At 43.6% G+C, this 21,830-nt stretch overlaps 1 protein-coding gene and 1 long non-coding RNA gene across 5 annotated transcripts; one reads left to right on the top strand and one right to left on the bottom strand.

Moving 5' to 3' along the window:
• Positions 1–3,325: 3,325 nt before the first annotated feature.
• LOC117460965 (importin subunit alpha-6) lies at positions 3,326–17,970 on the top strand. Of its 3 annotated transcripts, XM_034102625.2 has the most exons (14): positions 3,332–3,438; positions 4,755–4,888; positions 5,737–5,838; positions 5,935–6,034; positions 6,412–6,506; positions 10,227–10,358; positions 10,490–10,578; positions 10,654–10,753; positions 10,887–11,050; positions 11,716–11,794; positions 11,876–12,001; positions 12,081–12,208; positions 12,290–12,468; positions 13,159–17,970. In XM_034102625.2, the coding sequence occupies exons 2-14, from the start codon at positions 4,760–4,762 to the stop codon at positions 13,344–13,346; spliced, it is 1,611 nt and encodes a 536-aa protein (XP_033958516.1). In that variant the 5' UTR covers positions 3,332–3,438; positions 4,755–4,759; the 3' UTR covers positions 13,347–17,970. The 3 variants fall into 3 exon arrangements, with proteins under 3 accessions (XP_033958515.1, XP_033958516.1, XP_033958514.1); XM_034102624.2 differs by having other exon boundaries at positions 3,326–3,412; positions 11,716–12,001; XM_034102623.2 differs by having other exon boundaries at positions 11,716–12,001.
• On the bottom strand, positions 12,438–20,995 carry LOC139435319 (uncharacterized). 2 transcript variants are annotated; one of them, XR_011644595.1, is made up of 3 exons: positions 19,367–20,995; positions 12,650–13,001; positions 12,438–12,521 (listed from the first exon to the last, which is right to left on the bottom strand). It is a non-coding gene; the product is annotated as an uncharacterized lncRNA (long non-coding RNA). The 2 variants fall into 2 exon arrangements; XR_011644596.1 differs by lacking the exon at positions 12,438–12,521 and having other exon boundaries at positions 12,551–12,747; positions 12,914–13,001; positions 19,367–20,977.
• Positions 20,996–21,830: the final 835 nt, after the last annotated feature.

The raw sequence follows: 21,830 nt of genomic DNA, 5'->3' as shown, positions 1-21,830 counted from the left end.
TTTACTGAAATGATCAAATAAAGTCAACATTTCAGTCTTTACTGAGCTGTGTGGGGTTTGTTCAACTTTAAAAGATGTTTGAATGGTGATATACACAGTGATAGATGTTAAGGACTAACGTTTATAATAAATACATCTGTATTGATTTTAAGATCTTTAGTTCATACAATCATACGTATTGGGATCATTTGTATTAATGTGGACCGGAGGAAGAGGGTGACGAGCAGTTTCACTTTCCTTTTTTATTTCAATTCCAACTTTGGTCCTGAAGAATATGTTTCTCTGTTGTCCACGTTCATAAAGCAAAGCAGCAGCATCAGAGCACGGTGCAGAGTCTCTAGATGAGTTTACAGTAGTCTCTTATTAAACATCCATGTTGTCGTCCGCTGTATAGAAAATTGTGGTTTCCATAGTTTCCCCACAGCAGCAGACGCACACAATGACGTCCGCTGGCGCATCATAAACACGTCGGATAGTGAAAGTGCATTCGGATTCTCTAAAGTACCGCAGTCTCTTCTCCTAAGTCCTTTTAAATTCTCCTATCCACTATCCCTTAACCCCGTGACGTTTCACTCAGAGGTCAAGGAATAGACGATAGGGTTAGAATTTAGGAGCTGATTTTTAAACTATCCGACTGCAGCCCTGCTGTCAGACGATCAGCTGTGCAGCGTCATCACAAACGGACGTCGCTTCACGTGACGCTCCGGAGGAAAGGACGTCCCATTGCTCTTAAAACTCATTTCCCTGCTTCTCGTGGTTTCCTTGCGTCTCTCCTTGCTTCCCTGGTGAGAGGGACTAGAGGCAGGGAAACGACGCAAGTGAGGGAAGCAAGGATTTCATTTAATCGACCTGAGAAGCAGCCATAAGAGGCTTCTCAATTCTTAAATGTCCCCTCCTCGACTCCCCTCCTCGAGACTTAGTCCCGCCCACAGGAGATGCGAGCGGAGGACAGAGGAGGGGAAGCAGCAGACGTTTAAAGAAATGAGAACTCCTCTCCTCTGAGCAGTCATATTAAAGCGACGTCCGTTCATTATCACGTGGCAACAGCTGCATCAGCTGTCGAGTGTTTTGTCATATTTTATAATCTCTGTTAGATCAGCTGAACATTGTTCCCCCACATATTTACTTTGAATTAATTGAGAGTGTGGTATAATGAGACAATACCAGGCTACAGATGCGGACACACACACACAAATATATTTATATAAATATATGCAATTTAAAAAATAACGTAACACAATCAGAGACTGGATATATCCCCCCCCCCCCTCTCTGGTCGCTGAAATGGGGAATTGAAATTACGGGCCAAAAGTTGTATTTGCAAGTATTAAAAGTAAGGACACCAAACCAACTGAGACCTGTCTGTCCGCCGCATCTACGCACTGTCCAACACACACCTACACACTGTACCACACACACCTACACACTGTACCACACACACCTACACACTATACCACACACACACACACACACACACACACACACACACACACACACACACACACACACACACACACACACACACACACACACACACACACACACACACACACACACACACACACACACACACACACACACACACACACACTGTACCACACACACACCTACACACTCAATGCCAACTCTCACGCATCTGACACACGCTTTCACTCTCAATCTCACGCTCTCACGCTGCCCAAACTATTCTCACACCAAAAACAAGAATACCGAAGACTAGAAACGGTTTTGAAAACTTTTGTCACTTAGTGATCGTCTTCTCAATAGAACATCTTTGCTAATGTCTTCTGGCCAATCAGAATCAAGATAACGGCGTGGTGTTGTTGCAGGAAGTCCCGACAGAGAATACTTTTTCTCTAGTACATCTCTATATACATCGATACAACATTACGTGTTGATATAAATCAACACGTAATTAAATAAGACCCCACGGTTTGATGATTGATATGTGTGTGGGCTGTCTTTCATTTTGACACACAGAACAATCCACCCTTATCCACAAAGTAAAGTCATTCACACAGCCTCTTCTATGAAGGTAGATATGGTGCAAAATGCGAGAGCGTGTAAAACCTGATGTGAGCACTTGCAGAAAAAAAATCTGTGCACACATTTACACTTGTATAAAATATCCACGTAACTGTGAACCAAATTTGAAGCCACAGAAGAAGAAAAAAAGTGTTGTAGCTTGTAGAAAAAAAATGAACTTAGTGATGAAATGTTCACTTGCAGAAAAATACATATTTTTTAAATATATTTTCCATTACAACTGCAACTTGGTTATTACAACCTCTCAAATCAGTCATTACAACTTGACGAATCTGCTCTGTGGCAGTGTATACATCGACGAATCTGTGGTCTTGACTTTTGCTACACTTCTTTTTTTCACCTGTAGATGTGGGGGAGGGGGGTTGGAGTGAAGGGGCGGAGCTTATATGTTTTATATATACCTATGGGGGTGTAGTTCTGACGGAGAGCACCAGAACGCCGCTCCGGGACTTCAAAAATTGCAGTACCCATAAATCCGTACACATGCTGCAGTTTTTGCGTGGCTCTGTCTTTAGTTGAAAGCCCAGTGGCGATCTGTTCATTTGTCATACTGATCATACAGTCAACAACTTTGTTGTTATTAGCATCTAGCTATGCTAACGAATATAAGAAGCTTTTTCTCCAACCAGTGAGGTAAAGGCACATCTTTATATGATCATTATAGTTATCAAAAAACAAGAGAATAAAGTAAACAGGTATAAAATACTATATATGACAGTAAACAAAAGTTGTTATTAATAAACAAGAATACAGTTTGAAAGGAGAGTGATTTGTAAAATATCCATAAAGAAAAAGTAAATCTGCTTACAGTTCTGTTTCATCTGGGTGTTGAGAGATGTTTCCATAGATCTCTTCATTTTGCTCTCAAAGTATCTAAATATCATGGCAAGATATCTGGATTAAGAGGTTGCTTTTTCTTTGCACAGCATGAAAGAAAGGCCAAATGAATGGGCTGTGATTTTTAAGCAGAGGTCAATAATTTGTACGGCCCTCGGAGGATGTTGAAAAAATTGAAATGGCCCTTGAGAGGAAAAAGGTTCCCCACCCCTGTTTTAAGAGAACAATATTTACATAAGAGGCCAAAGCCCTTTGTTGTAATTACTTTAATTATATTTTAATATATTTGTTATATGTTGTATTTATGATATGATTGATGATTTAAATATCCAAGCCATGTTATTTTGTCAAATCCTTCAAATAAAAAAAATGTTATTAAAAAAAATCGAAGAAGAAGCTGACGGAAGTGGCGTAATGTTGTTGACGCGAGGTGTATGCTGGGAACGTTTTGATCGTTCGCCATTTTCCTGTTAGAAAGAGAGAGGGAGAGCCTGAAAGGTTGTAGCCTCGTAGCAACCAACATTACTAGGTACATTAACGTTAGCTCTTCACTGGGTAAGAAACAGTATTATGGGATTCTCTTTTAGAAACTGATGTTTTTGGCGCCCCAACCCTCAGTTGCGTTTACTGAACCAAATGGCCTAAATACTGTTCTGTTGCACGGAGAGATGGTTCTATAACTCAGTGAAGCAAAGTGCTACGGGATGGATGCTCTGCACCTGGTTCATCCACAGCTTCATCCGGGTATTTAGTTACCCTTCATAGTGATAGTGAGCCTTTAATGTCAGCCGTGTAGCATTAGCTCGGACAGCTAACATTAGCTAGTTTCTGCACTGTGCGTTTTTGGCATCCAGCTGCTAAGACAGCTGTCAAATATGTTAGCGTTAAGACGAGATATGTCACTGTCTGTCAATATGCACAATATATCGTCAAGTCATAAGAGAGGCGATAACAGCGACTTTAACATACATATTTTCCGAGTTGTGCTGCTGGTGAAATGTAGTTGCTCGTTTAATTTAATAACGAGGAAGTGAGGTGCACATTTTCTGGTTGTTGAACCAACAATGCTACCATTTCAGCTCCAAACGTTGCTTCAAATGGCATAGCTGCTTCTTTATAAGATATTGCTTATCCACATTTCGAGATTTCTTAAATGCCAGTTCATCTTTTTGTTGTTTCTCTCTATAAGCTGTGACTGGGTGTGACACCTGCCTGTGACTGACCGAGTGTGTCAGGGTCCTGTTGTTGACCAGAAGTATTATCTTTGTCTTGTCATTCAGTTAGTATTACATTGACATTAGGTTGCTGTGGTTAATTTGCACAACGTGCCTTGTAAATGAAAAACATTGACAATATCACACTGTCAGGAGATGTATTTATCTTCCCTGCCATACACACATGTTTATCTGTAGGCTGTGTTTAGCAAAGTGACACATTTGCTTCTGAATGGTGGTTTTCTTCTGGACTTGTGATCGGCCCTATGTCAGACCTAATGGGGAAGGACAACCTATATTCATCTCATTTAGTTTGTATTTTAATAGTGTGTATGCTTATCCACCTGCAGATCCTACCTGGTTGATGCGTCCATTATAAAGTGGCTATTCTTTTTATAAGATTAATGTTTTAAAAAATGTTATAATTGAATAACAACAAACTAAGTATCTGCATGGCCCCTACACTGTTTCTCTGTTAAGACCATTTCTATGATAGCCTCAGCTGTACAGGAGCGCTGTTTGTGGTTCTTAACACCATTTGCTGTCTCCCTAACAAGAAGTAACAATGTTATCGCATAGGCATGGATCCTTGTGCTCTGTTTGCATGTGGTAGGAAATGCAGCTTGATATTTACTGCCTGTCTTTGTTTCTCTTCAGACAAGATGGCGAGTCCGGGGAAAGACACGTTCAGGATGAAGAGCTACAAGAACAAGGCCCTGATTCCTCAGGAGATGCGTCGAAGGAGAGAGGAGGAAGGAATACAGCTACGCAAACAGAAAAGAGAGGAGCAGGTAAACACACTTCTTAAACCTCCTGATCACTAAACCTGTTCCTGGCACATTATCCCCAGCACAGTTGTTGTCGCAACAACAACAACAACAACAACAACACTTCACATCAAATCAGCATCAAGGTCGAGGGTCCGTATGTATGATGGTATTGTGGGGGTTTCTAAGTGACCTAAGTAGCACCCTCAGGTTCCTCTCAGCTGTTCCTTTATGGTGTTTGAAACTCGTTGGACAGCAGTTTAACAGATTCAAATGCTTCTTGTTGTTATTTATAGTAAACCTCTTTGATTTAAGTCTTCTGCCAGAAGTTTAAAATACAATACAATTGTCAATAGAAAGCATTACAAAAAAAACAGCACAATAACAAAACAATCATAAAATACAAACTATATACATACAGTATTACAGAGGCGACCATCCTTTGTTTGTTTGTGCTTCTTTACACTACCAGAACAACAACCCCTGTGTTCTATTCCCTTTTCTTCTCACTCTCTATTTTCTCTTTTCTGATTATTATTATTTATGTATGTACGCTATTTTAGCGTCATTTCAATAGATTATCTTTCAGCCAACCTGTACTATCAATACTTTGTGTCTTCAAATAATGAATGATAATAATACAAAAAGAGCAATAAGATAAACAAGTGCAACTATTAAAAAGGCCAATGTGTCGTGGTGGAAAGTATTTTGAAATGTGTCTTAAAGAGGAGATCACGGCACAAACAAAAGGGTCTACTGCGATACATCTCCTGTGCACTTTTCTTTTGTGCGCGGGTGTTGGATCGTTCATCAAGCCAATGCTGTACATACAAGGAGCTGGTTAACCGTGTGACGTGACTGTGTGCCCACAGCTGTACAAGAGGAGGAATGTGTGTGTTCCGTCAAGTGATGAATCCATGCTGGAGTGTCCGATCCAGGATCCAGACGTCAGCTCCACAGTGCCTGCTGCCGGGGCAAGTGCTGCTTCTCTCTTCTGTGTCCACCTTCCATTCAAAGCTCCAGCTGTCTGAGCATGAGCATCATTTTGAATATCCCTCTAATGTGAACAGGAGGGGGTCATCACTCCAGATATGATTCAAATGATCTTCTCCGAGGACCCAGACCAGCAGCTCATTGCTACACAGAAATTTAGGAAATTACTCTCCAAAGGTTGGTGTGGCATCTCAGGATGTCTTTATTCCCGTCATTCATGGTTTCATCTGCCACCGCTTCATATAGTGTCTGTTGGAGCACACTGTAGATCATTCATATGATACATTAAGGGTCTCTCCAAAATACCACTACATTTCAAACTGTAGTTAGTAATGAAAAATGGATGTAATTTGTACCTTGATATTTTGGAGGATAAACATAAAATGGAAGATTTACCAAAACCCATAAGGCCAATTTTGTCACCGTCCTATAATAAAAGAATGATGACTGGACAGTTTTCCCCGCATAGGGTCCAATCGTTTGTGCTAACCTAACCTTAACATCCACCCCCATAAACACGTATACAATAAGAGACTGTGTGTTCTTGTGTGCAGAGCCCAACCCCCCCATAGATGAGGTCATTTCCACTGCTGGAGTTGTCAATCTTTTTGTGCAGTTCCTGAAGAGGAGTGAGAACTGCACTCTGCAGGTGAGAGCCACACAACACACCTGGAAAGGAACGTCATGACTCTTCCTATTCCCCCCTACATGTGTGCAGCCTGGTGTTTATGGGGCACCAGCTGTGTCTATATGTAGCTTGGCCATGTGACCAGTGTTACTTTTGGCAGCTGTTTTTGATTTAGTCTTTAGATGAAAATGGTTATTAGTTTTAGTCACATTTTAGTCATTTCTATCCTTCATAGTTTTAGTCTAGTTTTATTCGACGAAAACTCAAAATGTTTTAGTCAACTTTTAGTCAAAATGTTTTCTCTCTTTAAAACAATTCAGTTATCTGGCAAATACAGGTTTCTGACATTGGAATCAAGGTGACAGCATAAGTGTTGAAATTCGTAAAGCAACATTTCACTCTCTTAACACTTTACTTGTGTAATATTTAGGGATGGGTATCGTTAAGGTTTTCTACGGTACTACTATTTTATCGATACTGCTTATCGATCCAGTACTTTAACGGTATTCTTGTATTTACTTTTTGTTATTTTTTAAAGGGAAAAACTAACAAATTGTTAACCAAATTAATTGCTTTATTTAAATGTGAAATAAATTAAATATATATAATTATGTTAAAATATGTACTGTACCGTACTTTTCAGACTATAAATCGCACCTGCATATAAGCCGCAGCAGCTAAATTGTCCGTCTGTCTTGCTCTCGTTCTGTCTCTCGGTTCCACTTTTACTTTGGCGCGCTACCTGTCTCACTCTTTTCCGGCCTCCAGCTTTTCCTGTTGGAGCCCGCCGCTTAGAGGTGGCGGGCGCGGACCGGTCATAGAGCCCATAGAGTTAAAGGTGGTTAATTTTACCTGTAAAATCCATAGATGTAGGAGGTTCCCTAGTGGCCGTTAGCTGTACAAAAAAAATGGGGGGAAAAGTCGCGGCTTATAGTCCAAAAAGTACGGTACTTGAGTAAAATATTGAGGTACTTGTACTTTACTGGAGTATTTAAATGTTTTGCTACTGTGTACTTCTACTCCACTACAGTTCATAGGTAAATGGTGTACTTCTACTCCACTACATGTATTTAATACCTTTAGTTACTTCACAGATGTGGATGAATGATGTCAAATATAATCAGCTCTTAAATCAGACTTTAGTTCCACCTGGAGTAAATCCACAAGCTACCCTGCAGTCTACAAAGTCATTCAAACTAGCTGCACCTTCACCAGCTTTGAGAACACTTTCATGATCAATCATTATAAAACATATCATATATATTATTCTGAAATGGACCAACCTGCACAATGACTACTTTTACTGTCGCTACTTTAACTATATTTAGATGATCATACTTTTACTTGAGGAACTCTTCCTACACTATGGGAATTTTTTTACTTAACTACAAGATCTGAGTACTTCTCGCACCTCAGCACACCTGATGTGATACCGTTACTCGTAATTGGGGCAACAGAGTTAAGGAAGTCGAAAATTGTTAATTTCTCTGACTGAATACGACGCCTTTTGGCCGGCCGTTTGGACAGACTGCTCTACTCGTGTCAACGCGAAAACACTAATGGCAAACGAGCTTTGTCCACATCGAGCCTTGTAGAGTGTCTGTATACTTTTGAACGCCCCGTCCCCGGCAGATCTCTGTGTCCGCTGTGAGAGAGACACGGGGAGATCGTTCTTCTGGAGTGAAGAGAGCGGAAATAATGATATTGCAAGTTAGAAACGTAAGATGACTTTTTGACAGACAAGACGGACACTTTGGGGAAATACCCTGCATTGTGAATGTCCGATAGTCCACCACTAACACCTTAGTCCCGTCTCGTCAACGCAAACTAAAAATACATTTCGTCAACGTTTTCGTTATCAAGAATCTATTTTTAGCTCGTCTCGTCTTAGTCATGTAAAAAAGGTCGTTGACGAACATTTTTCATCATAGTTTTCGTTGACGATATGAACACTGCATGTGACTAGGCAGTAGCCGTGTGGAAGAGGTTTCAGTACGAAGGATAACATCTGAATTCATTCATCATTCTGAAGGAGAAGATCACTGACTGAAACACCTTGCTGTAACTTGAAGTAGTTCTCTCTTCCCCCCTCCTCCCTTTGCCCATCAGTGGATCGGCTGTGCTGCAGGAGCAGAGCTTGATGTGGGATTTCAGCCCGTCGAATAATATTATTAAGGATCAGTAAATGTAATCTCGCATCTTTTAACATCTGATCACTCTACTGGAAGAAAACGTCCCTCACTTCTAAAGTTCTCTGATGTAGCGCTGCTCGTTCAGTGTCTAGAAGCAGAGTGCAAGCAGGTTCAGCCGTCAGAGCAAAATTACCATGGCAACAAGAAGTCGTGTGTCTGTGGCAAGCACACAACAAGTCGTGTATAGCAGGCTTCAGTGTTTCCCCTAGGATGGAGCAGCGGTGCTACCCATTTGTAATGAACCCAGGTGTGTCTTGTCTCGTCATTACCTCATGCATAAGTATTCTGCTTTCCCCTTAGTCTGGGGCTGATCCTGTCTGAGCAGTACGTGTTCTTGTCTGTCATTACTTTATATTTCCTTCATTCAACCAGGGTGGTAATTATTAATTAAATTATTCTTTTGATTACTTCGGCTACCGTCTCCTTTATTATGTTGCCTTGACTCGACATTGAGCCTGCTAACAGTCAATGGTAACGTAATATTACGTATATTATGTCATATTACGTCATATTTAGGCCCAGCTAAATGTGAGCGCGGAGCGCGTGGAACATTTTAGTGTGTGCGAAGTGCGCCAATATGTTTCTATGGGTCTGCAGCACAAGAAAGGCTCAACACTCGGATGAAAGAGAGCTGTATACTTTTCAATACTCCAAACATCTTTAGAATATGATCACAACCAATAACAAATCATTTAAACTGGTTTATTCTTATCTTATGTTACCTATAGCATTCTTTCTTTTTCTTTATGCATATTTTACTAATCACTCCCCTATAGTACGCATTGGAATGGTTTCTTACTTTATTTTTTACAACTATATTAAATAGTTAAAGGTGTGCTCTCTCTCTGTCTCGCTCGCTCACAGAGGCCACGGATTATTATATTCCTGGTGCCCCGTAGCAGCGGCGCGGAAACACTGGGCTTATAGCATATATATAGCTCGAGAAGCTTTTTAAAGGTGTTTGGGGAATTTGGGCTCATTCAGAGTTAGTGTGAAGAAGGGCTGAATGACAGCATATTTTTTTATTAAAATGATACATTTGTTTCCATGGCGCAAAAAAGGAAAAGGTAACAATTTAAGAAATAAACAGCAAATGGTATCCCTACCAAAAATAACTTACGACGTTAAAGTCATTCTTTGTAACGTCCCGGTGCCTCTTCAGTGGTATAGAATATCACATGTAGGGATGGGTATCGTTTGAAATGTATCGATTCTGGTTCTTATCGATTCCCTGTTTCGATTCCAACATTGTAAAAGAAAGAGGTCAAACGTTTAGATAACAAAAATATCTTTATTCTTTTAAGCTTTAACTGACGTTTTTACAAATACAAAATATACATGCAAAATATACATGCAAAATATACACGCAATACTAGTATATAGTATTGCACAATAGCTGTACCCGGCATTTTCTTATCGGTGCTCATCTGGAACAGAGTTTCGGTTCCCAACCCTAATCATATGTTCCTTATTGCTTGACTCAAGAAGTGGATTCAGATTGTGGATTGACTGACATACTATTGTCTCCTCTATTGTGTGTGTTTCACAGTTTGAGGCGGCCTGGGCACTCACCAACATCGCCTCTGGGACCTTCCTGCACACTAAGGTGGTGATTGAAACAGGAGCGGTCCCCATCTTCATCGAGCTGCTGAACTCTGAGTATGAGGATGTCCAGGAACAGGTGAGCGCCCCCAAGGCAGCAACAAACCTGCCAGAGCCCCAGACCGTGTTCCTGCTGTTAGGAGTTCTGAACTTGTTCTGATTGATCCAGCACATCCCACCTGGATAACGGAAGCATGGTTTGTGTTTCAGGCGGTGTGGGCCTTGGGGAACATAGCTGGAGATAACGCTGAGTGCAGAGACTACGTGCTGGACTGTGGCATCCTGCCTTTTCTACAACAGTAAGTGTTCCTCCTCTGTCTGGATGAGTTGAAACATCACTTCATCGCAACTGAAAACTGTGTTGTTGCCTTCAGGTTACTCGCAAAGTCCAACCGTCTTACAACGACTCGCAACGCAGTGTGGGCTCTGTCCAACCTCTGCCGGGGGAAGAACCCACCACCTGATTTTGCCAAAGTTAGTCTACGTTATAACTTATCTGGAACTTGAAACCGACATTCCTAATTTCTGCTTGCAGCATTAATCATCGAGTTGTCCGTCCACTGGTATTATCTGTCCTGACTCTGCTGTGGTGTCTCTCCGTGTGGAGGTGTCTCCCTGTCTCAAGGTGCTGTCCCGGCTGCTGTTCAGCAGTGATCCAGATGTTCTGGCTGATGCCTGCTGGGCTCTGTCCTACCTGTCTGACGGACCCAATGAAAAGATCCAGACGGTCATCGACTCAGGGGTGTGCCGCAGATTGGTGGAGCTGCTCATGTAAGCAGGGTTGGGAGGGTTGCTTTAGAAATGTATTCTGTTAAAATGACTAGTTACCTGTCAATGTAACCAGTAACCTAATCTGAGTATCAGGTTTTTAATTGAGTACATACGTAAAACAGCAGAACAATGGGACCTTAGAGAAACCAAGATATTTAGTTAAAAATGTTTCCTCTGCTCAGAGATTTCTTTGAGAGGAGAATCCCTATTGTAATTCATTTAAAAGTAATCTGCTTTTTGTATGTAACTGTAAGGTAATACAGTTTCCAGTTTTTAAATTCTGATAACGTATTCCTGTTGCATGTAATCCATCACTCCTGAAGCCTTCATGTAATATACATATGGATGTAATAAAGTGCATAGAGCTCCACCTAGTGGCCAACATGAGTAGTTGTGCATGTGGCTGTAGGACAGGGGTGCCCACACTTTTTCGGCTTGTGAGCTACTCTTAAAAAGGACCAGGTCAAAATGATATACCTGTATTAAAACATGCTGAATATATGTATTTATATATGAACTGAATATACTTTTATATATAAAATATATGTTGGTGTACCTTGCATCACTGCATGAACCCTTATGTCCCAACATGTGATAGTATGATATACAAGAGGGCTTGCTATAACAACACGAAAGTGCTTAAAGGTTCTTTGTGTTGTGTGCAGGCACAGTGACTACAAGGTGGTGTCTCCTGCTCTGCGTGCAGTCGGCAACATCGTAACAGGAGATGACATCCAGACTCAGGTAGAGGCTCAATTACTAGTCATCTATATGCAAGTGATACATGTAGCCCTCACAGTTCTGTATCTCTGTTTGGAACCCCAGGTTATCTTGAACTGCTCAGCTCTGCCGTGTCTCCTCCACCTGCTCAGCAGTCCCAAGGAGTCCATCAAGAAGGAGGCGTGCTGGACCGTGTCCAACATCACTGCGGGGAACCGGGCTCAGATCCAGGTAGAGCTGCTCCACCTGCCTGTCCTCTGAAGCAGGGCTGCTGTTCTGTGTCGCTGACCACTTTCCTTCTCTCCGTCAGAATGTGATTGATGCCAACATCTTCCCAGTGCTGATCGAGATCCTCCAGAAGGCCGAGTTCCGCACGAGGAAGGAGGCGGCGTGGGCCGTCACTAACGCCACCTCCGGGGGCACGCCGGCACAGATAACGTCCGTGTCGCACCGTTTCTCTTCTCTGCCAAAAGCAAACCCCATACTTCCTTTAATGAAAATGTCTCATTGTGTGAATAGGTACCTGGTGTCCTTGAACACCATCAAACCCATGTGTGATCTGCTCACCGTGATGGACTCGAAGATCGTGCAGGTGTCTCTGAACGGTCTGGAGAACATCCTGCGGCTGGGGGAGCAGGAGGCCAAGCAGAGCGGCAGCGGCATCAACCCGTACTGCGCTCTCATCGAGGAGGCTTACGGTACCGCGCTGCAACACACACAATACATCTCTCCCACACCTCCATTCACTTCCCTGATGAGACAGGAAGTTAGTTAGTTTGTCACTGGTTCCGTAACCACAAATACGTTTGTGAGCCAGCTGTTCCATGCACCGCTATATTGAGGTTTATTATCTGAATATCCTTAATGTGTTTCACACACAACTGACGGCTGGTCGGGTCTCCATGTTGCATGCTTCGCGACAGCAGCCTTCTGATACTGCTTTTATGGAGTGGTTTTCTCCGACAACCATGGGCGAACTTTCCCGAAACACAAACAAAAATGTTTTCTTTTGTGATCACATTTTTTAAATGTATTAAACAAATGGTACAATCAATAACATCAAATGCAATACGGTACAAAACAGCACAACAAAACTAAAGAAAGAAACAAAACACACTTGTTTGGAAACAAGGCCACTTGTACCTCTAGTGGAGTGTAGAATGGTATGCAGCGGGTGTGGTGATGGAGGACTTTGCAATGGAACACCGCTCGCCCTTAAAGCCGACCTCAACTGTAGAAACACAAAAATGTTAACAAATATTTTAACGTTTTAGCTTTTGAAACTTTGTTAAGGACAAAGTTGTGGCATATCCTAATTTGCAGTTCAGTCAATCCTTGTTGTTATGCCACATACATGTGTGTAACATAATGTATGCGTACCCCTGCAGGCCTGGACAAAATCGAGTTCCTGCAGAGCCACGAGAACCAGGAGATCTACCAGAAGGCCTTCGACCTAATCGAACACTACTTTGGAGTGGAGGAGGAGGACGCCAGCCTGGCCCCCCAGGTGGACCACACCCAGGGCCAGTTCCTGTTCCAGCAGCAGGAGGGACCCATGGAGGGGTTCCAGCTCTAACCTCTCCTCCACTCTACACCCCCCCCTCTCATCCTGGGCTCTATACCTCGGAGACAGCAGCCTGATGGCCTCCAGACTCTCAAACAGACCTGACCCAGGTTGCCTAGCTGCCCCAGACCTTCACTCTGGCTATGACTGTGGAGGGGGATCTGTGAATATGGAGACCAAAAACCACAGCGTGTGTGAAAAACAACTCTTTTTTTCCCTTAAGGCTACAGACTTCCCTTTGACTTCCTGGGATATTATTTCACATCATCCTCCATGATGTTCAGCATCCATATGTCATTTTAAATGACAAACTACCTCTTCAGAAATAAAGCAAGAAAGCAAGTCTTACTCAATGAACTTAAATGAAAGGAAATCACAGGCAGGGCTGAAGACTCGTAGATGTACGTCTGCTGAACGTCCTCGAAACATTTTCTCCTCTCCTTCCCTCTTAAAAAGCACTTCAAGGGCGCAGAGAGACTTGTATGTATGTGTCTCGTGACAGCAGTGGAGGTCCTCCTTCCCGTCAGCTCAGCTCTGAAGGCTACAGCTTCCTGGGTCATGTAGCCAAGTGGACCAAGTGACATTAGTACAGTGTGTAGTCTTCACTCCTGTTTTCTTCGTCTATTTGAAATGTTCCGTAGTGCAGAGAGCAGTGTCCTGACCACGCAGGGTGTCTGCTACATGAGGCCGTGTGTGGTAGTTAAAGACTCCACACATCTGTTCCGGTTTCTAGTTACTCTGAACTAGCAACTAAATATAACTTAAAATATTGTTCTGCCATCAATCAGATTCTTGACTTGATGGTGATAGTGGACTGACTTGGAGGGTTTGTATATTATATATACTGTGAGAAAATAAGTATTTAGGTTGGCGATAAGAGGGTGGGATATGCATTTAAGTTTTCTGCCTGAAAATGTATTTGTGATATTTTCAGTCCAACTTTACGGTGGCCGACGCGTTACAACGGACCGAAGCACGCGCTGCAGTTTCAAAACGATGCAAATGGAGAAACATTTGACAACACATGCACAGCATTAAGAAAACAATCACAAACTAGACAACGTGCGCAGCGTTCACTAAAAGTGCTGCAAGCGACTAAAAACAGCTTCACCAACATTTAGAAAACATTCACCAATTTGATGACACAAGCGCTGCATCAATAATTGTCTCACATAACTGTCACTGTCTCTGAAAACGTCCCTCAAATGTACGTTTTATTGGCTTGTTTTAACATTATGATGACATCATTCCTTCAGATATTAGCCTATTCCTTCCAAATATACTGACCAACCATACTTGCCAACCCTCCCGATTTTCGCGGGAGACTCCCGATTTCATAGCCCTCTCCCGGTTTCCTTCCGGGGTCATATTTCTCCCGACTTTAATACAGCTACACCATTGTTTGGTTTCCATGGCAGCGCGCCTCTTTGGCAGCGCGCCTCTTTGGCAGCGCGTCTCTTTGGCAGCGCGTCTCTTTGGCAGCGCGTCTCTTTGGCAGCGCGTCTCTTTGGCAGCGCGTCTCTTTGGCAGCGCGTCTCTTTGGCAGCGCGCCTCTTTGGCAGCGCGTCTCTTTGGCAGCGCGTCTCTTTGGCAGCGCGTCTCTTTGGCAGCGCGCCTCTTTGGCAGCGCGTCTCTTTGGCAGCGCGTCTCTTTGGCAGCGCGTCTCTTTGGTATCGCGTCTCTTTAGCAGCGCGTCTCTTTAGCAGCGCGTCTCTTTGGTATCGCGTCTCTTTAGCAGCGCGTCTCTTTGGTATCGCGTCTCTTTAGCAGCGCGTCTCTTTGGCAGCGCGTCTCTTTGGCAGCGCGTCTCTTTGGCAGCGCGCCTCTTTGGCAGCGCGTCTCTTTGGCAGCGCGCCTCTTTGGCAGCGCGCCTCTTTGGCAGCGCGCCTCTTTGGCAGCGCGCGTCTTTGGCAGCGCGCCTCTTTGGCAGCGCGCGTCTTTGGCAGCGCGCCTCTTTGGCAGCGCGCGTCTTTGGCAGCGCGCGTCTTTGGCAGCGCGCCTCTTTGGCAGCGCGCGTCTTTGGCAGCGCGCGTCTTTGGCAGCGCGCCTCTTTGGCAGCGCGCCTCTTTGGCAGCGCGCGTCTTTGGCAGCGCGCGTCTTTGGCAGCGCGCCTCTTTGGCAGCGCGCCTCTTTGGCAGCGCGCGTCTTTGGCAGCGCGCGTCTTTGGCAGCGCATCTCTTTGGCAGCGCGCGTCTTTGGCAGCGCGCCTCTTTGGCAGCGCGTCTCTTTGGCAGCGCGTCTCTTTGGCAGCGCGTCTCTTTGGCAGCGCGTCTCTTTGGCAGCGCGCCTCTTTGGCAGCGCGCGTCTTTGGCAGCGCGCCTCTTTGGCAGCGCGCGTCTTTGGCAGCGCGCCTCTTTGGCAGCGCGCCTCTTTGGCAGCGCGTCTCTTTGGCAGCGCGCGTCTTTGGCAGCGCGCGTCTTTGGCAGCGCGCGTCTTTGGCAGCGCGTCTTTGGCAGCGCGTCTCTGGCAGCGCGCCTCTTTGGCAGCGCCTCTTTGGCAGCGCGTCTCTTTGGCAGCGCGTCTCTTTGGCAGCGCGTCTCTGGCAGCGCGCCTCTTTGGTAGCGCGTCTCTTTGGCAGCGCGCCTCTTTGGCAGCGCGTCTCTGGCAGCGCGTCTCTGGCAGCGCGCCTCTTTGGTAGCGCGTCTCTTTGGCAGCGCGCCTCTTTGGCAGCGCGTCTCTGGCAGCGCGCCTCTTTGGCAGCGCGTCTCTGGTAGCGCGTCTCTGGCAGCGCGCCTCTTTGGCAGCGCGTCTCTGGCAGCGCGTCTCTGGCAGCGCGCCTCTTTGGTAGCGCGTCTCTTTAGCAGCGCGCGCAACTGAAAGTCTGAGAGGGTGAGGCAGATAGTCACAGAACAAGAATCGACAACTCGACCCTCTGCTCACTCCTTTCCTGTAAAATACAGGTCCAGCCCACACCTATGCTCCACCAAGGGTGGTGCTACAGGCCGCAAGGCAGTGCACTTACAACTACAATAAGCATGTGACCTCACCGCGGTGGTGAGGTCTCCAGGTTGGCAAGTATGTGACCAACACTTACTATTATGAAAGGCTAACTCCGCGATAGTTGACCAACTTTATAATCCCTGAACGTCAACAAGTGCTCCGGTCCCAGCTGTGTGCGTCACTTTTTAGTGTCCCCCGTTTCCGTTGTGTTTTGAGCTTCTTGCAGCGTTTTGTATTGGCAGCGTTTTCGTCTGCGCAGTGTGTTTATATTTGAATCGTTTCTGAAGCGCGTTTTCCTCATGGAAATGTTTTAGGCCGTTGTAGCTCGTTTGCACCCGTCGGCCACCATACGAGTATCTTCTCCGTTATGTGCCCTTTTCAGGATTCACCCTTTACAGTTTATTTTTATTTCAGGAGGTTCGTTTCCTCTTAATCCTGAGGCTTTGGTTTTTTTATTTTCATGTAATTGATTTGTTGGCTTCGACTACAGTGTTTCCGTCTGTAGACTCAGCGATGTGAGCGTTGGATATGAGCACACTGGCAGCACTCATCAGTGGATAACATTAAATGACTTAACTGTGAAATGAAACGGAAAATATTTGTAATGCAGAAATGACATCAAGCACATTTAATCGTGTATAGTTTTCTAAGAATTCTGGTTTGTATGATTGTATATAATTCTTTTGTAGTGTTTTTATTTTCTCCTGAAAGTGTGTGTCCTTGTATCGGAGATAATACTATCTGCAGAACAGGCTGGGGTTTGAGACCTTGACAGCACACAGACATCAGAGAAGTGCTGTGGGGCCTCACAACGCCTGTGTCGGCCAATCAGTGGCCCCTGAACACATCGTCCATGGCGACAGACAGATTACTGACTTTGTGTCGGGGCCTGAACACAGCTGATCACACGTCTGATCTCTTGCTCTTCTTGTGTGGATGCATACTTATATTGTAAAACAAGAATGATTTAAATTATTCTATTGATAAAAACCTTGTACTTTTAAATGTATTATAAACTTAAAACTGCCTTTTTAGATTAGATTCAACTTTATTGTCATTGCACAGACAACCAAATGCATTCAGCATCTAACCAGAGTGCAAAACAAGTAGTAAAGTGCACGTATCTGTGGTGGTCTAGCATAATATGACAGATAAACAAGTGAATACACTATAGATCAGTTATAAATAAGACTATGAGACAGAATACATATGAATTTTATTTTAACTAGTTAGCTATAGTTTTGTTTTTACATTTAAATTCATTTAGCTGACGTTTTTGCAATGATCCATAAAACCCCGGATATATGTGCTTCAAATAAGCCTCACCACTGCAAGTGCTGGAACATTAGCTTCAACCGGGCTCATCTCTTTCAGTGCTATTGTGTTGAATTAAATGTCCAAGGTACCAGGTGGGTTGTTTAGTTGTAGGATGGGACCAGAGCCTGGACCAGTGTTGCCCTCTGGGTCCGTTCTGGATGTTCCTGCTCATGTTATTAGAGTGTATCTACAGCAGCGATGTTAGCAGTGACGGACAGCTGCTCGGCCACTGTCACACCCAGATTGATGCAGTCTGAGTCAGGGTGACAGCACCTGGGTTTCAGACCGGGGGAATACAGAATCGGTTGTGTACATAATTAGGTATCCTCAGTCCAATGCATTTCATAAAAACCTCCAAATAAAGCTTGGGTTTATTGGATTCACCGTGTATAAATGATTTGAGTTTGGCTACCGACTTTAACCAATAAGCCTCTCTCATTCAAGTTCTTCTGAAATACCCCAAAACTAAGAGGCTGGATTAGACAACCATGTAAACAACGCAACTATAAACACTTTTGTTGAATATGACTAATGTTAAAGCATGCAACTCACATCCACAGAGCATGGTGTTATAAGACGGGTAAACATCCACAGAGCCAGGGTTTCCTTTCTTTAGCTGGCTCGACAGAACCTGAAACCCCCCAGAGATAACGGATACACAGCGGTTCTCAAGTGTCTCTGTTCAGCCAGGCTTCCACCCTCAGGCTCTGATGAGACGAGGGGGACGTGTGGCGTGTCCTTTTACTCATGTAATGCACAAAAGGGAACGATCGCTGCCCCCCACCCACTTATAAGAATATGAAAATATTATGACACAAGGCAACTCGTAGCTGCAAATAAGAGAGACATGCTGGATGAAGTGTACTAATCATGCATCTACAACTGCATCTAGGTCAGTGTCCTCGAATGAAGGGGATGTAAAACATCACTTTAGTCTTACAAACTGGAATGCCCATCTAAATGCATGATGCCCCCCCCCCCTTCCTATGTTTGTATTCTGTGTTGAGTTCAGTGCTGGGGATTTCCAGTGTGGATGCAACTCGGTGAATTATCGTGAGACTGCTCAACCCGTCTAACCAGTTATCTTCATCAACGATTCCATTGTTTGAAGTAGAGTGTATGAGGCACTTCGATACATGTTGTCTCCAGCAAAATGACATGTAAGGGCAGCTAGACCATGATCACCGGTCATTGGTATTTGTTTCTGTTAAAGAAATTAAAATGATTGTGTTATTATTTCTTATTGCTTTCGCTGAGAAAAAAAGAGTCAGTTCCACTGTGTGCCGGCGGCTGGACCTGCAGCAACGAAACACGGCAGCACTAATCAAGGTTTTCTGCAACTGTCCAAGTCTGTTCACATTTGACTTTTGACTCATTCTAAAAGTGACTGTGTATAATCGACTGTGTATAATGTGATAGACATTCCTCTTTTTCTTTGGTAAAGGTATTGGTGGTTCTGTTGTTAGACTTTGTCTGAAAAAAGAGTCTTTGAGCATTAAGAGGGAGGACTCCTCCTCCGAAACTCAATTCGACATCTGATTCTAGGAAGTGATATTATTTACTATGTGTGTTGCCACGTTTCATTACATGCCCACAGAACAGTCAAAATGTCCCCGAGGTACAATACATAAACATTTGAGCCCTGCAATGTACGAGCTATTTATTATCTACGCCCCAACTCAAACATTACTACTCCCGCCCCTGCTTATACACATGGTCTGTCAATTCACAGAGTTATTGATGTAAACAAAAGAAGATGTGGGCACAACACTCACAGTGGATCATACTGCAACTGTACACCAGCCAGGGGCATGCTGGGTAGTGGAATAGCTTTTGATTAGCTTATCTCAGCGCCATGTAGAGAGAAGAGTTGCGACAGCGGAAGTCCAAAATGCTTGATCGTCACGTGGTTCAGGGAGACTCAATAGTTCCCCGGAAGTTCGTGGCGGGCCATTTGAACCACGATTTGAATGCATTAATAACAGGATAGAAATGCAATTTTGGTAATTAGTGCTCAATAAAGGTTTTGATTTGCAATATTAATACAACATATCGATGTGTATGTAGTCACATCAATGTGTTTTGTTTTTTTTTAAAGTAAAATTTGCTAATATTTGAGGATTAAGATAAAATAAGAAGTACTTTATTGGGGAAATGTTTACGCTGCAGCAGCAAAAGACAAGGCATTGCACATTAGACAGTTAAAAGACTAGAATTAAACAATCGAAAATGTAAACATCTTAAATAGAAATAAAATAGCATTACAAAAAGTAGAAAATAGACATAGTGTGAACAGCTCTCTTACCTGGTAACATATACAGTTGCAAGAAAAAGTATGTGACCCCTTTGGATCCTCCACACATAGCGTTGTGTGTTCTTCCAAACAACTCAGCTTTGCTTTCACCTGTCCACAGAATATTTTGCCAGTCGTGCTGTGGAACATCCAGGTGCTCTTTTGCAAACTTCAAACGTGCAGCAATGTTGTTTCTGGACAGCAGTGGCTTCCTCCGTGGTGTCCTCCCATGAACTCCATTCTTGTTCAGTGTTGTACGTATCGTAGATTCGTCAACAGAGATGTTAGCATGTGCCAGAGATTTCTTTAAGTCTCTAGCTGACTCTCTAGGACTCTTCTTCACCTCATTGAGCATTCTGCGCTGTGCTCTTGCAGTCATCTTTACAGGACGGCCACTCCTAGGGAGAGTAGCAACAGTGCTGAACTTTCTCCATGTATAGACAACTTGTCTTACCGTGGACTGATGAACATCAAGGCTTTAGAGATACTTTTGTAACCCTTTCCAGCTTCATGCAAGTCAACAGTTCTTAATGGTAGGTCTTCTGAGAGCTCTTCTGAGCGAGGCATGGTTCACATCTGGCAATGCTTCTTAAGAATAGCAAATTCAAAACTGGTGTGTATTTTTTATCGGGCAGGGCAGCTTTAACCAACACCTCCAATCTCGTCTCATTGATTGGACTCCAGGTTGGCTGACTCCTGACTCCAACTAGCTCTTGAAGAAGTCTTTAGCCTAGGGGTTCACATACTTGTTCCACCCTGCACTGTCAATGTTTACATGTTGTGTTCAATAAAAACATGAAAACAATTGTTTGTGTGGTATTAGTTTAAGCAGACTGTGTTTGTCTGTTGTTGTGACTTAGATGAAGATCAGAACACATTTTATGACCAATTAATGCAGAAATCCAGGTAATTCCAAAGGGTTCACATACTTTTTCTTGCAACTGTTCATGTTAGGCTAACGTTGCCTTGGTTACAGAGCCTGTTGTTTATTGCTTTGAATTCTTTAAAACAAATATTATCTTCTTAAACCTGTATGGTAGTCAGGAACATCACATCTTAATGTTTATTGATATATTTAGAGGGAGGGAAGGAAGGTTTCAAAATTCAGATTAGATACATTTCTACCATTTATTTAATTCATGGTGGGTTCAGTAATCCCATGGTGGGATTGAGGACCTAATCTGAATGACTAATGTCATCTTTATGACTTTCAGAAAGGACAGGAGACCCACAGGTGCCTATCAATGATTGTCAACTGACTGATGAGTCAAAGGACTAGCAGCAGCAGCAGCATGATGATGATGTTACATGTGTTGTTTTAGGAACATCCATGTAAATAAATGGAATTCAATAAACATTGAATAGCATGTCATGCAGTTTGTCTGTGCCTTTTCCTCTGTGTTGTCCTGGCATATAGTCTCCCCCATGGTTTGCTGTGCTGCCGGGGGATGCTCCAAGCGCTCAGAGAAAGGAGTATGAATGTACGGCTTCCCCACTGACACAGAGAGGAGGAAAGAATGGCTGGCTCAAGTCAGCAGGAGCAATTTAACTATCACAAAAGACAGCAACATATGTATAATCAATATTCTTCACAAAACGAAGACTACACCATTGGGAAGCTTAATGTCTGTTTAATCAAAAATAAGGAACAGGGAGAGGCTTGCAAAACTCTGGGAGTTGAGACTCAGGTGCGGGGTGAGGGTCTCAGTGCAGGTCTTCAGGCTCCATTGAATCCCCCTGGGGTTCTTGTGCTGAGAGAGGGAGACAGGAGAAAGGGTTAGATACATCTAGCATCCTATAGGATGGGAAATTGCTGACCTATTTTAAACTTACCTTGTGTTTTCACTCTCACTTAAGTCCCTCTCCCTTTGTCATCAATCCAAAATCAGCTGAGCTGCAACATTATACAGACGGGTAATAATTTAATTTAATTTGTATTTGTCCCG

The sequence above is a fragment of the Pseudochaenichthys georgianus genome, chromosome 16 (assembly GCF_902827115.2).
Source record: "Pseudochaenichthys georgianus chromosome 16, fPseGeo1.2, whole genome shotgun sequence".
NCBI lineage: Eukaryota > Metazoa > Chordata > Actinopteri > Perciformes > Channichthyidae > Pseudochaenichthys > Pseudochaenichthys georgianus.
Note: the sequence above shows the minus strand (reverse complement) of the source record. Positions and strands in the feature narration are given on the sequence as shown.